This window comes from Mesocricetus auratus, unplaced genomic scaffold, assembly GCF_017639785.1.
Source record: "Mesocricetus auratus isolate SY011 unplaced genomic scaffold, BCM_Maur_2.0 Super-Scaffold_100046, whole genome shotgun sequence".
NCBI lineage: Eukaryota > Metazoa > Chordata > Mammalia > Rodentia > Cricetidae > Mesocricetus > Mesocricetus auratus.
Window position 1 is genome coordinate 1,307,918 of NW_024429223.1, and position 13,038 is coordinate 1,320,955.

At 51.5% G+C, this 13,038-nt stretch overlaps 1 protein-coding gene across 1 annotated transcript; it reads right to left on the reverse strand.

The window, feature by feature from the left end:
- Nucleotides 1-9,073: 9,073 nt before the first annotated feature.
- On the reverse strand, nt 9,074-12,932 carry Tbcb (tubulin folding cofactor B). The gene is made up of 6 exons (XM_005081829.4): nt 12,741-12,932; nt 12,359-12,502; nt 10,672-10,768; nt 10,009-10,200; nt 9,438-9,510; nt 9,074-9,334 (listed from the first exon to the last, which is right to left on the reverse strand). The coding sequence occupies exons 1-6, from the start codon at nt 12,846-12,848 to the stop codon at nt 9,220-9,222; spliced, it is 729 nt and encodes a 242-aa protein (XP_005081886.1). The 5' UTR covers nt 12,849-12,932; the 3' UTR covers nt 9,074-9,219.
- Nucleotides 12,933-13,038: the final 106 nt, after the last annotated feature.

Here is a 13,038-nt window from a genome sequence, read left to right on the forward strand (position 1 = left end):
GTTTTTGCATAGGATGTTAACCTGCCAAGAGCAGCCGTGCTCACCGGGGCATTCGTACCCACTCCTTTCCTGGAAGGTGTCCAGTGATTCTCGCGGTCCTTCGAGAAACGGGACAGTAAGGCTAAGACTGTCACCTCTCCCTTCAGCTTGCTGTGGAGGGGGGAGGGGCAAAGCCAGTGTCTCTACCTTTTTTTCTTCCCCCACTGGCTAACGCAGATGTGTCGAGCCATCTTGGGTCTCAGAGGCCAGGCTGCTGCCTTGGAGTAGCAGGGTCATAGGCAGCAGCTGTCTGAGTGCTTGGTGCCTAGAGGCCTCAACATCAGTCCCGCGGTGCTTACGCTTTAGGGGCTGTGGAAGAAATGAGAATTCTACTGCATTCACTCTGCTACCACTCTGAGTTCTGTTGCAGTGTTTGTTATAAATCTTATCTACCCGATCATGATCATCGTATATACCCTGAGTAATTTCCCACAGTCCTAAAAACACCACTTTCGCTGTGTGTGTAATATTCCATCATCTAAAAGCCGGAAGAAGCTTTTTTTTCCTCGTTTATTCCTTGAACACATATTTATTGAATACTGACTAAACTCAGGGTTAGATGATGGAGATTCAGTGATGAACGAAACCCATTGTTCTAGTTTGCTTTCTACTGCTATGGTAAAGACAATGTGGAAGGGAATGTGTCTATTTGACCTACAGGTCCTGGTTTATCTGGGGAGGCCAAGGCAGGAGCCCGGAGTCAGGAACTGAAGCAGAGGCCATGAAGGATAGGACACTGCTCACCGACAACATGCTCTCCATGACTCACAGTCCAGGACCAACTGCCTATTATTGGGGTACAGGAAAGCTATTAGTTTCCATCACAATGACCTGTAAGCAAATTTGTGGGGTACATTTTCTTAAGTAGTGATTAATGTGGGACGGCCCAGTGCACTATACCCCAGGAACAGATATCTCGGCTGACGCAGTAAGCCAGATCAAGCAGAACTGGAAAAAATAGAACAAGTTTCCCGGGCGGTGGTGGCACACGCCTTTAATCCCAGCCCTCGGGAGGCAGAGGCAGGCGGATCTCTGTGAGTTCGAGACCAGCCTGGTCTACAAGAGCTAGTTCCAGGACAGCTTCCAAAGCCACAGAAAAACCCTGTCTCGAAAAACCAAAACCAAAACAAACCAAAACCAAACCAAAACAAACCAAAACAAACAAACAAACAAACAAAAACCCCAACAACAACAAAAACCTTCTAGTTTCAGGGGACCCAATGCCCTCTTCTGCCCTCCCTGGGCATCTGCACTTCGCTCAGATGATATAAACACATTCAGTCAGGCACACACACATACAAGTAAAATTAAATAAATACTAATAATTTTAAAAAGCTGAGTACAAGCCAGGGGGTGGTGCTGCACACCTGTAATTCCAGCACTCAGGAGGCAGAGGCAGGTGGATCTCTGTGAGTTCAAGGCCAGCTTGTTATACAGAGCAAGTTTTAGGACAGCCAGAGCTGTTACACAAAGCAAACTTGTCTCAAAAAAAAAAAAAAAAACACCTGCTTGTCTCAGAGCCCCGGCTGTGGAGAAAGGGAGGTTTCAAAATGAAAAACCCACCTGCACAGAGGCTACATCTCTTAGACAGGCCATGTGAGGTCAGCTAGTCACGGTCTCCAGGACCAGGCCGACAGCCATTGCCACTACAGCCAAGTTGGTGAGTCATTTGGACATCCAGCCTTGTCATGCTGACAGTCAAAGAGAGGGCTCCTTTTTAGATTTATGCCTTATGTATACAGTGTTCTGTCTGCATGTCTGCAGGCCAGAAAAGGCACCAATTCTCATTACAGATGGTTGTGAGCTGCCATATGGTTGCTGGGAATTGAACTCAGGACCTTTGGAAGAGCAGTCAGTGCTGTTAACCTCTGAGCCATCTCTCCAGCCCAAAGACAGGGTTCTTAAAGAATGAAGTAGCAAGGCATTGGTGGAATAGTTAGACTTGTTTTCATTTTTGCGATGATGGGGTTGTGTAAGGGGAAGCCTTCCCACCAGCCTGGTTCCAGAGCTGCATCAGTCCCAAATAAACACACATGAGGCTATATTAATTATGAAGCTGTTGGCCTTGCTTGTTTCTTACTGGCTAGCTCTGACTTAAGTAATTACCCCATAATTGTTAATCTAAGTATGTCTCTTACTGGAGAAGTTTCCGGGCTTCCTACCCCATGGCGTTACATCTCGACTCTCCGTGTTTCTCCTTCCTAGAGTCCTCCTGGACTCCTAGTCCCACCTATCTTGGTTTGCTATTCGCCAACAGTGCTTTATTGACAAATACACAGGACTTCCCCAACAGGGTTGGCCTGGTACTTTAGGCATGCTAAGCGCATGCTTTCCCCAGACTTGGACATCTTATCTGTAATTACATTTGCTCAGCTGGTATGGAAGTTGCAGCAGGAGTCAAAGAACAGCTTGCAAGAGTCACTGCTGCCCTGGTACAGTGTGGACGCTTAGAATTGAGCTCAGATCGTCAGTCTTGGCAAGGAGTGCTTTTCTCAAGGACCCATCTCAGCTGTCTTTTGTTTATTTTGAAACGGGTGCTGTGCATCCCAAAGGGGCCTAGAATATTCTCTGTAGCTGAGGATGACCTTGAACTCCTGATCCTCTCATCATCACTTCCAAGTGCCTTTTACTGTGTGCGAGGGACAGAACCCAGGGCTTTCGCATGCTAGTCCAGCATTCTACCAACTGAGCTACATCCCAGCCCTCCTTGAATATAATATAAAAACCACCAAACAGACCTAGTTCTGACTCTGAAATAGTCAGATATAGGGTATGCATCAGGACTGGGGCTTTGTGTGGCATTCAGGAAGCTGAGGCAGGAGGGTTGCCGTGAGTTCCAGTCCAGCCTAGGGGGCACACATAGACCCCCGTCTCAACCAGAACAAAAGACTAAACAGTCAGGCCTGGGGTGCAATCTTTTAATCCCAGCACTTTAGAGACCGAGGCCAGTGGGTTTGAGGTCAGTCAAGGTTACACAGTGAGACCCTGTCTCAAAAAAAAAAAAACCCAACAACAAAGACTAAGCAAGCAGCTGGATGTGGCAGCGCATGCCCAAGCTATGTGCATTTTACCCTGGGAAGGCAAACGCATGACTCTTTGCCCCAAATACGGCAGTGCCGGCAGACTGACGGGAGAACCCACTCAAGTCCGGCTGCGGGGCAAGCGGTTTATGTAAGGCTGCTGACGGGACTGTGGGCAGCTTCTGGGTGCCTGCCCGCATCTCTTCCCTTTAAGAACCATTTATTTATTATTATTGGGGGCGTGTACGCATGGAAGTCAGAGGACCTTATGGAATCAGTTTTCTTCCACTGTCACTCGGGTCCCAGGGATAGAACTCGGGGCGGTGGGCTCGGCAGCAAACACTGTTAACCGACCAGTCCCACTAGCCCTGGTTTACAGTTCCTCTCTGTTTCCTTTTCTTCCGAGGATCCATCCCAGGGATCTCGTGCTCACTAAGCAAGGGTCCTGCACCCCCAGAGTTTGCCTGCTTTTAAAGACAAGAGTTTCCATATGTACCTCCCCAGACAGACTGTGAGCTTACAATCCTCCTGCCTCAGACTCGCTATTGCCGGGATTGCAGGCATAAGCCATCAGGACCAGCCCTCTTTTTAAAAATTACATTTTTTCATATGTGCGAGACTTTGTGCCACGTTTGTGATGGTGCCTTTGACGGCCAGAAGAGGGCGCTGGATCCTCTGTAACAAGAGACAACGCTGTGTGAGCTTCATGTGGGTGCTGGAAACTGCATCTGGGTCCTCTGGAGCAACAGCGGGTGCTCTTCACCACTGAGCCTTCTCTCCTCCGGCCCCAATCAGCACTGGGTTTTACTCTCACAAAGACAACCAAAGCCTGGGGCTGTACCTCAAGCCTGTAATTTCAGCACTTCTCCAGGTCCAAGGACAGCTGCCTCTCAACAAAGGAAAGAGAGGCCAGGCGTGATACGGTGCACACGGTTAATTCCGGCACTCAGGAAGCAGAGGCAGGAGCATCTCTGTGAGTTCGAGACCAGCCTGGTCTACAGCGCTCCAGGACAGCCTCCAAAGCAATACAGAGAAATTCTGTCCAAAGACAAAACAATCAGAAAGACAAAGAAAACCAAATATAAGAAAGGAAAGAGAAAAAAGAATCAATGAGGAGGGCAACCTGTGGAACTTGCTTCGACACTAGCATACCCCCAAAATGGATACTGAGGCAGCCTTCCAATCTATTTACAGTAGACTAACTGGGAACTGAAGGGCATCTCAGGGCTGGTGGGATGGCTCAGTGGGCAGGGTTGCCAAGAATGATGACCTGAGTTCCATCCCCTGGGACCATAATCCCTGGGACACACGGTGGAAGGGGAGAAATGAGTTTTTCCAGTTGTCCTCCGACCTCTATCAATTAATCAGGAATACACACACATAAAATACATAAATATGGGGGGGTTGTTTGTTTGTTTTCATTTTTAAGACCAGGCCGGCCTCGAACTGACAGAGCGAGTTCCAGGACAATACTGAGAAACCTTGTCTCAAAAAACCAAAATAAATAAATAAAAAATAAAAAAACATATTGAAAGACATCAAGAGATGTAAACAGCTAAATTCTTATTATTTAGACTGTGGGAAATTCCAGAAAAAATGAGCTGGACTCTTGCAGAATTCTTAAGAGAGCTACCCGAATGCAGCATGTGATGCAGAGAGCCTAGGTGTTGATTTGTATAAATCAACAGAAAAAAACATTTATGAAACAATTGGAAATACTTGATTTTGACCGAGTATTTAACAGTACCTTAAAATTAATGCAACTTTTTAAATAAATATTTTTTATAATTCATTTATGTTTTATGTACATTGGTGTTTTGTCTGTGTCAGGATTCCGAATCCCTTGGAACTGGAGTTATAGTCAGCTCTGAGCTGCCAGGTGGGTGCTGGGAATTGAACCCCAGTCCTCTGGAAGAGCAGCCAGTGCTCTTAAATGCTGAGCCTTCTTTGTAGCCCCCTTAATGTGACTTCTTAAAAGATTTAATAGAGCTGGGATTGACATCTAAAGCAAGCTTGTTTCTAATTTTAATTAAAAAATATTTAATAGAGCTGGGCATTGGTGGCGCACGCCTTTAATCCAGCACTCGGCAGGCAGAGGCAGGTGGATCTCTGTGAGTTCGAGGCCAGCCTGGTCTAAAAGAGCGAGTTCCAGAACAGCTTCCAAAGCCACAGAGAAACCCTGTGTGGAGGGATTTCGCATGCCTGTAACCCTAGCGTTTGCCAGACGAGCTACAGCTACATTGCAAGATTGGTCTTCAAAATCTAAGTAAATTACTACATTAACTAAGACAACGGGAGATGTGTTATAAACAAAACAAGATAGCCATATTATGGTAATTAACAAAACTGCATCAGGCATTGCTTGATAGTGCAGGCTTGTAGTCCCAGTAGCTGGTACACTGTGGAGTTCAGGCTGGCCTGGACTACACAATGACGGGGTTTTCAGAACCAGCACACGCGCAGCACCGCTGTCCTCGGAGCCGGTAGCCACATCTCCCACAGCACCATTCCTGGTATCGCTGGGACTGGGTGGGAGGAACAGGGGAGGACGACTACCTCCACTTGGGGACAGTAGGACGGGGCTGAGATGTTGCGATGCTTTCTGGGAAACGGAGTCCTTTCAATTCGTGGCCATTACAATCCTGTAGGACTGCAGACCCCACAGCGGCTGAGCGATGCGCTGCTGCCCTCTGGTGGAGGCTGTGCGGGTACGGTCCAGGCTGGCCGGTGTTATTTAGATCCCGAGTATCCCCCAAGGGCTCATAAGCTGAAGACTGACCACCAGCCTGTGTCACTGTTGACAGTGGGACCTTTAAGTGGGGACTAGGTGAAGGAAGGGAACACACACTTGAAGGAGATAGCGGGATCCTGGCCCCTTTCCCTCTGCCTCCCCTGCCACTGTGAGATGAGCGGCATTGTCACGTGCTCCTTGCTGTGACACTGTCTCGTGGCAGGCTGAGATAATAACATCCAGGGTCAAATAATCACGGACGGAGCCGGGCGTTGGTGGCGCACACCTTTAATCCCAGCACTTGGGAGGCAGAGGCAGGCAGATCTCTGTGAGTTCGAGACCAGCCTGGTCTACAAGAGCTAGTGCCAGGACAACCCCCAAAGCCACAGAGAAACCCCATCTCAAAAACAACAACAACAACAAAAAGACTTGAGCACCGGGCTCGAGAGACCCACCTTGATGAACGAGGGGCAAGAGCAAGAGGATTATTGCCAGCATTAAATGCCTGGGGTCTCTGTATGCATGCCCGTATACAGATGCACACATACCCACACATACATGAACACACACACGTGCACGCGCGCGCGCGCACACACACACACACACACACACACACACACCATCTGGTTGGAAAGTCAGGACATACTTCTTGCTCGCTGACATGGCGGGGAGGTGAGGTGCCAGCACGTTCTATGGACCTATTTCTTGCAGTGACTGGTGGCACTCAGCATGTGTGGCGCGTGGGTGGCTGGTGCAAATCTATAGGCAGTTGTTTCGGACCATGTCTTGAGTCCGTTTGGGGCTGGCCCTGCGACTCTGGGTCTTGAGTCCATCAGAATGAGCCCACGTGCTCTGTAGTGGGCATAGGTGACACCGCCGTGTGCCCAAGGACCCCACAGCTCTCAGGCACCTTTGTCTCCTTGCTAGTGTATCCGCTCGCTGTGACTGCTTCCTCCCACTTTGGAAGGTCTAATTAAGCAATTACAACAATTAAGGCATCTCGCAAAAAGTCGTCCTACCCAGCATCCCTTGAAGGAGCTAATGAGGGTTATTATTTTCCGTGCAGGTCCATGCCCAGTGACTCACCCTCTCCAGAACACATGGGCTGCACACACACCAAGGCCGGAGGGCAGTGTTCTCTGCCAGGCTACCCAATACTGTGAGGAACGGCTCCACGCTGCCTATGACTTCCAGTGCTTTATTTATTTATTTACTTATTTTCTCTACTTAGGATGGAACCATATGCTACACAATATCCCCAGCCCTCTTTTTACTTTAAAATTTAATGTGTACGAGTGGTTTTCGGCATATGTGTATGCGCACCACATGCATGCAGTGCCCTCAGAGACCAGAAGAGGGCGTCAGATCCCTTGGAACTGGAGTTTCAGGTGGTTGTGAGCTACCAGGTGAGTGCTGGAATCGTAGGTGAAGCTGTTCTGTTTTTCTTTTTTCCTTCCTTTCTTTTTTCTTTTCCTTAGGTTTTTGTTTTTTGAGACAGTGTTTCTCTGTAGTTTTGGAGGCTGTCCTGTAGACCAGACTGGTCTCGAACTCAGAGATCCACCTGCTTCTGCCTCCCGAGTGCTGGGATTAATGGCGTGTGCCACCACTTAGCTTCTTTGTGCCTTTTCAGGCAGGGTCTCACTGTTCATTCGGGCCCTCAGGTCACTCAGTAGCCCAGGCCTGTCTGAGGATGGAGGATGGCCAAGCCTGTCAGAAACCTGGCTTTTTTTACTTCCTTAAAATACTAAGATGGCAGTTCAGAGCACTGGCTGCTTTTCCAGAGGCAGTTCACAAGTTACTCCAGTTCTAGGGGACCCGATGTCCTTTCTGGCCGGTGTGGTCAGACTACAAAGGCCCCTCGGGTGGGGGTCTGCGGCAGATCCCACCAGCACCCCTTCCTCCCCATCTCCTCCAGCTCAGCCCCCGACAGCAGGCTGGGCTAACAGTTGTCCTGGAGTTAAGAAGTGACTCCAGGATTAGTCTAGCTTTACCACATGGCACCCTGGCTAACGACTTAGGAGTAAGTCTTGAACTGTGCCTCTTCGTGGTTTGCACTGCAGCCCAGGCTGCTTTGGAATTCGTCAGAATCCAGGTTGTAACCCAAATCACCAAGTCACCAAGGCTAAGCTGCCTCTGCTTCCTGAGTGCTAGGACTACAGTCAACTGCCTGGCGCTCTACCCGAGAGCAGAGGCCACCGGCCACCCTGCCCCTCTCTGCTGGAGCGTGGGGCGGGAGAGGATGGGAGCCCGGCAAGGTGAGCACAGATGGAGATGGCTGTGGGCACAGAGACCAGTAGACTGGGGAACACGTGAGCCCCCAAAAGAAGATGAATCAGGCTGCAGGGTGTGGTCACGCGTGATTTTATTCCTAGTGCTTAGAGGAGACGGAGGCAACTCTGTGGAGTTTGAGGTCGGCCTGGCCAGGGCAAACCACACGCTGAGACCTTGTCGCCTTAAAAAAAAAAAAAAAAAGACTTGAGCTGTCTTCTTGCCTAAGCCGCGTTAGTTTGGGCTTGTTAGAGCAGCAGAATATTCTATGAGAAATTTACATGGGTGTGTATACTGTGTAAGCAACAAGTTGGTGTTAACCTCCGTGAGCTCTGTGTTGGGATGGGTGCTGGTCCTGGTCCTCTGCTAGAACAGCAAGCACTTTTTGTTTTAACTAATGTATGTGCATTGGAGTTTGGCCTCCATGTATGTCTGTGGGAGGGTGTCAGATCTTGGAGTTACAGACACTTGTGAGAGGCTACGGGAGTTGAACCTGGGTCCTCTGGAAGAGCAGCCAGTGCTTTTAACTGCTGAGCCGTCTCTCCAGCCCCACAGCAAGTACTCGTAACTGTGAGTCACCTCTCGAGCGCTCGGGATACTACTCTGAGTAAAATGGCAAAGCCACTGGGCAGTGGTGGCGCACACCTTTTACATGGGAGGCAGAGGCAGGCGGGTCTCTGTGAGTTCAAGGACAGCCTCGTCTACAGATCGAGTTCCAGAAGAGGCCCCAAATCTAGTGAAACTCTGTCTCCAAAAACTAAAACAAAAAAAAGGTAAAGTCATCTTTTGGAGGTATCTAGGTGCTACCCCTTCATCCAGGTGTTTTTTGTTTTGGGATCTTTTTATGTACTTGTTGCTGTTGTCCAGGAACTCACTCTGTAGACCAGGCTGGTCTCGAACTCACAGAGATCCGCCTGCCTCTGCCTCCCGAGTGCTGGAATTAAAGGCATGAGCAGCTACCACCTACTATGAGTTACTTTACCATGGTCTTCCCAGATATCAAGAGACTCCCACATTCTCCTGGATTAATTTAATGCACAGATCTGAAATGTCAATGGCAGAGAAGTGAATACAATTAAACAGGGTCTGAGGAAAGGGGCCACAGGCATACAGACAAAGGGGCTCTGTCAGGGGTCGGGTCAGGAGATGTTCCCTTCAGTGTCACATCTCATCCAAGCCGTAGTCCTCCTCTGGGAAATCTCCCACGGTGACAGCCGATGGCTTGACAAAGGCACCGTACTTGGCCTCGCATTCAAAGTAGCGTTTCCCATTCACACTGCAGGACAGGAGGTAGTGAGGGAGAGGGGTAGGCTCATCCAGCAGCCCACGTGGACTCCCGCACACATGGGCAAGCGCACGTGTCAGCGGCCATACGTTACCTGCCATCGTTTTTCCCCAAGGGCTCATCGTATCGGATACCAACCCAGTAGCCTGGCTTGAAATCTGTGAGTCCTATCCGGGAGAGAAATCTCAGTGAGACCTCTATATGGCGCCCACTCACGGTGTGTACTTCCTGGCGGAGTGGAAAGGCTGCCATGGGGACAGACTCCCTCCTCCACTGCTTAGATCCCTCCTCCTCCCCAAAGATGGCAGCCTCGCCACTGGCTCTCTTTCTGATTCTGTCTCCCATCACGCAGGACCCCTAGCGAGAGCAGGGCGGCACTGCTATTCTGCCACAGAGAAAGGCATATGTGGCCGTGTAGCCATGGGTAAGCCAGGCTTCAAGTTAGTGTGAGCCGGGTGTTGGTGGCGCACACCTCTAATCCCAGCATTTGGGAGGCAGAGGCAGGCGGACCTCTGAGTTTGAGGCCAGCCTGGTCCTCCATGACGCTATGGCCAAGTTCATGGGGTCAAACGGCCACGAAGTGAACCCTCTGAAGCTATGAGCCAAAAGACACCTTTCCTTGGGTTCTGTCAGGCTTCTTGTCACAGAGACAGAAAGACACCTACCTACATACATGACAGTGCCCCGGCGAAGGGATTGGCCAGGTGGCTGCACCTCACAACGGCTACCCACAGAGATGGCACTGGCTTGGGCCTCCTCCTCGCTGAGGCGCTGGGCGGCTTCCGCCTTCTGCTGCGCCCGAAGCTCTTCATTGTATGGGCCTACCTTGCTGCGCTTCAAGAAGGATCGAACTGTATCTGTGGGCAGGGTGGAGATGGGGTCAAACCTGACCTTAAAGGCTGGCATGCAAGGAGAAAGTCTATTCCGAATGTTCAAGAGCTACCATCAGACACCCTGGAGCCCCTCACCACTGCGCTGGCCCATCTGGCTCTCCCTGCAATTCAGAGCTGAAGAGATACCAGCTGTCTGCAGTTCCTCAACTGCCCGTTTCTCCACACATCCCTCCGGGCTCCCATCCATCTCCACCCAGTCCCCACCCCACCTCCAGCTCCCTTCTCTCAGAGCCCTCTGCCTGCCTAACCGTCTCCTGGTCTCCCATGCGTCTCCCTTCCCTCACCCCCAGTTTTCTGTCCCTTCCACCAGCCCCGCATCACCACCGTCCATCCTCCAGGACCCGTCCCCACTGCCTAGCTGTGACGGCCCCGCTTTCTCTCCCCAGCCTTCTGGACCCCACATGGCCCTTCCAGCCCAGCCCATGCACTCCATACTTTGCCTCTGGTCATAAGCTTCTGATGAGAGCTCATACTTCTCCACCCTGGACACGTCTTCATATTCTCCAAGTTGGCCGCCACTGTGGTCAATGACCTTTGGTGAGAGGAAGGGAGTCGGTGGGGACCAGGGTCAGGAGAGAAGACTTGGGATGCTGGGACGAAGTCTGGGGACTTTAGCAGAGGGCACGCTTCTCCCCTCCGGAGCGCAGCAGAACAGACGCGGCCCCTCCCCTCTCTCACCCCCACTAGGCTCCTGGATGCTGCATCTGCCTCCAGATGCTCTCCACAGGCCGCATCAGCATCACTGACGTGCCCATGGCCCTGAACCAGCTGTAGAGCTCAAGGCTGCCTCACATCCTTCCTCTTAGGGCCCCTGTGATGCTCCTAGGGTGGCCCCAACCTCCAGAACCAGGATCATCTGGGTCAGGACAGCCTCCTTTCTGGTGTCCCTGTTCTGCCTGTCCTCCATCTGGCTTCGTGCCTACAACCTGCGGATGCCCATGACCACCAGAGGCACAGGTCCCTCCTGCTCATCACCCTCCCAGCAGCCTCTGTGTTCCCCCCTACTTCAGATATTCTCACGGGCCATGTCCTCCCCTGCCTCTTCAATTAACACTCTTCTGGAGATGCTCACAGAGCACCTGCTCCAGGAAGTCCTCACAGGACTCACTGAAGGCCAGCCTCCCCAGTCAGGGGATGCCAAGCTTTCCTGCATCACCCTCATCCCCACGGATTTTTCCTGTCTGGTTCTTCGATCATTTAGCTAATGCCACCACATACACTGGGTAGGGCTAACACACGCCTTCTGCATTATGGCTTGCAAGTGTACCCAACTCAACAGAGATGTTTGAAGACCCAGTAACAGAATAAATGAAAAAAAAAAAAAAAACAACCAGTTCTCCAGGCTCAGTGCCTTCTGAAGTCAGGGCAGACCCAGGTCAAAATTCTAGCAAGAGTTCACCCTTGAGAAAGTAAATTCCAGTGTTGGGAGGGTGGCCCAGGTCTATAATCTTAGCACTCTAGGGACAAGATGATTATGAGTTGAAGGACAAGGGCAGTCTGGAACACACATGCATGCACGCGCGCTCTCACACTCACTCACTCACACACACACACACACACACACACACACACACACACACACGAAATCAAATTATATAAGAACAACCAACCAACCAACAAACAAAACAAAACAATTCCATCCTGAAGCTGAGTTTTTTTTCTTCCACAAATGGAACACCATAGTCCTGGTGTTCATCTGGAGACTCAACATCTCAGCAGTGACTCAGTGATTCATGAAGGGACCCTGTCTGTGCTGGTGACACAGCAGTGAGCTAAAGTGCTCTCTGCCCTCCTGGAATTCTTTTTTTTTTTTTTTTTTTTGGTTTTTCGAGACAGGGTTTCTCTGTATTATTTTGGAGGCTGTCCTGGAACTCGCTCTGTAGACCAGGCTGGCCTGGAACTCACAGAGATCCACCTGCCTCTGCCTCCCGAGTGCTGGGATTGAAGGCGTGCGCCACCACCGCCCGGCTTGCCACTGCCTACTTAACATGGGCATTTTCCACAAGGGGCTCCGTGAGGACAGGGACTACACCGCATACCACGCCGGGAAAAGCAAGCACAGCATGGCTGAATGGACAGACGAAAGGGGTGGAGTGGGGCCCCAGGAAGGGTGTGGCCTCACGTGGATGCGGCAGCCGTCATCCACAGGATAGGAGCCCAGCAGCGCATCCTCTCGATCCAACTTGCAGCAGAGCTTGTCGTCGGGGCCGTACAGCTCCAGTTCCATGCACGAAGCGGGACTGCCCACCACCAGTTCTAGTTTACACTGCGGCAAGGGGGCAGGAGGAGGAGGGGGCTATCAGAGGCCTCATTTTCTGGTTTCTATCAACAACCACGACGGCACCCCTGCGGCTCCCAAAAGACCCTGGGCCCACCCAGCGCAGCTCCTCCCGGCCCCGCCCCTAGGCTGCGGACTCTCCGGGGGGCTCCTGCGACCTCACCTCAAGCCCCGCCCACTCGCCTCCAGGCCCCGCCCTCCAGCCCCCCCCCCCCCCGGGCCCCACCTTGAACTCCGCGATGGTAAGGCTGCGATTGTACCGCTTCTCCGAGCGGAAGGTGTTGAGAGAGCTGCTGATGAAGACCGTCACCGTGGGCGCCGAGATCACCTCCATCTCGCCGCGCCCGGGAGCGGCCCGCGGTCCCGTTCAGCCGTCTCACACCGGCTCCGCAGGGGCCGCCGCTGCTTCTGGGAGATCGGTCCCGCCCACGGTCCCGCAGCGGACCAATGCAAGCTCTCCAACGGAGACGGCCGGCCAATCGCCATCGCCCTTTCTCCTCCGGGTAGGCGCAGCCAATCCCGAG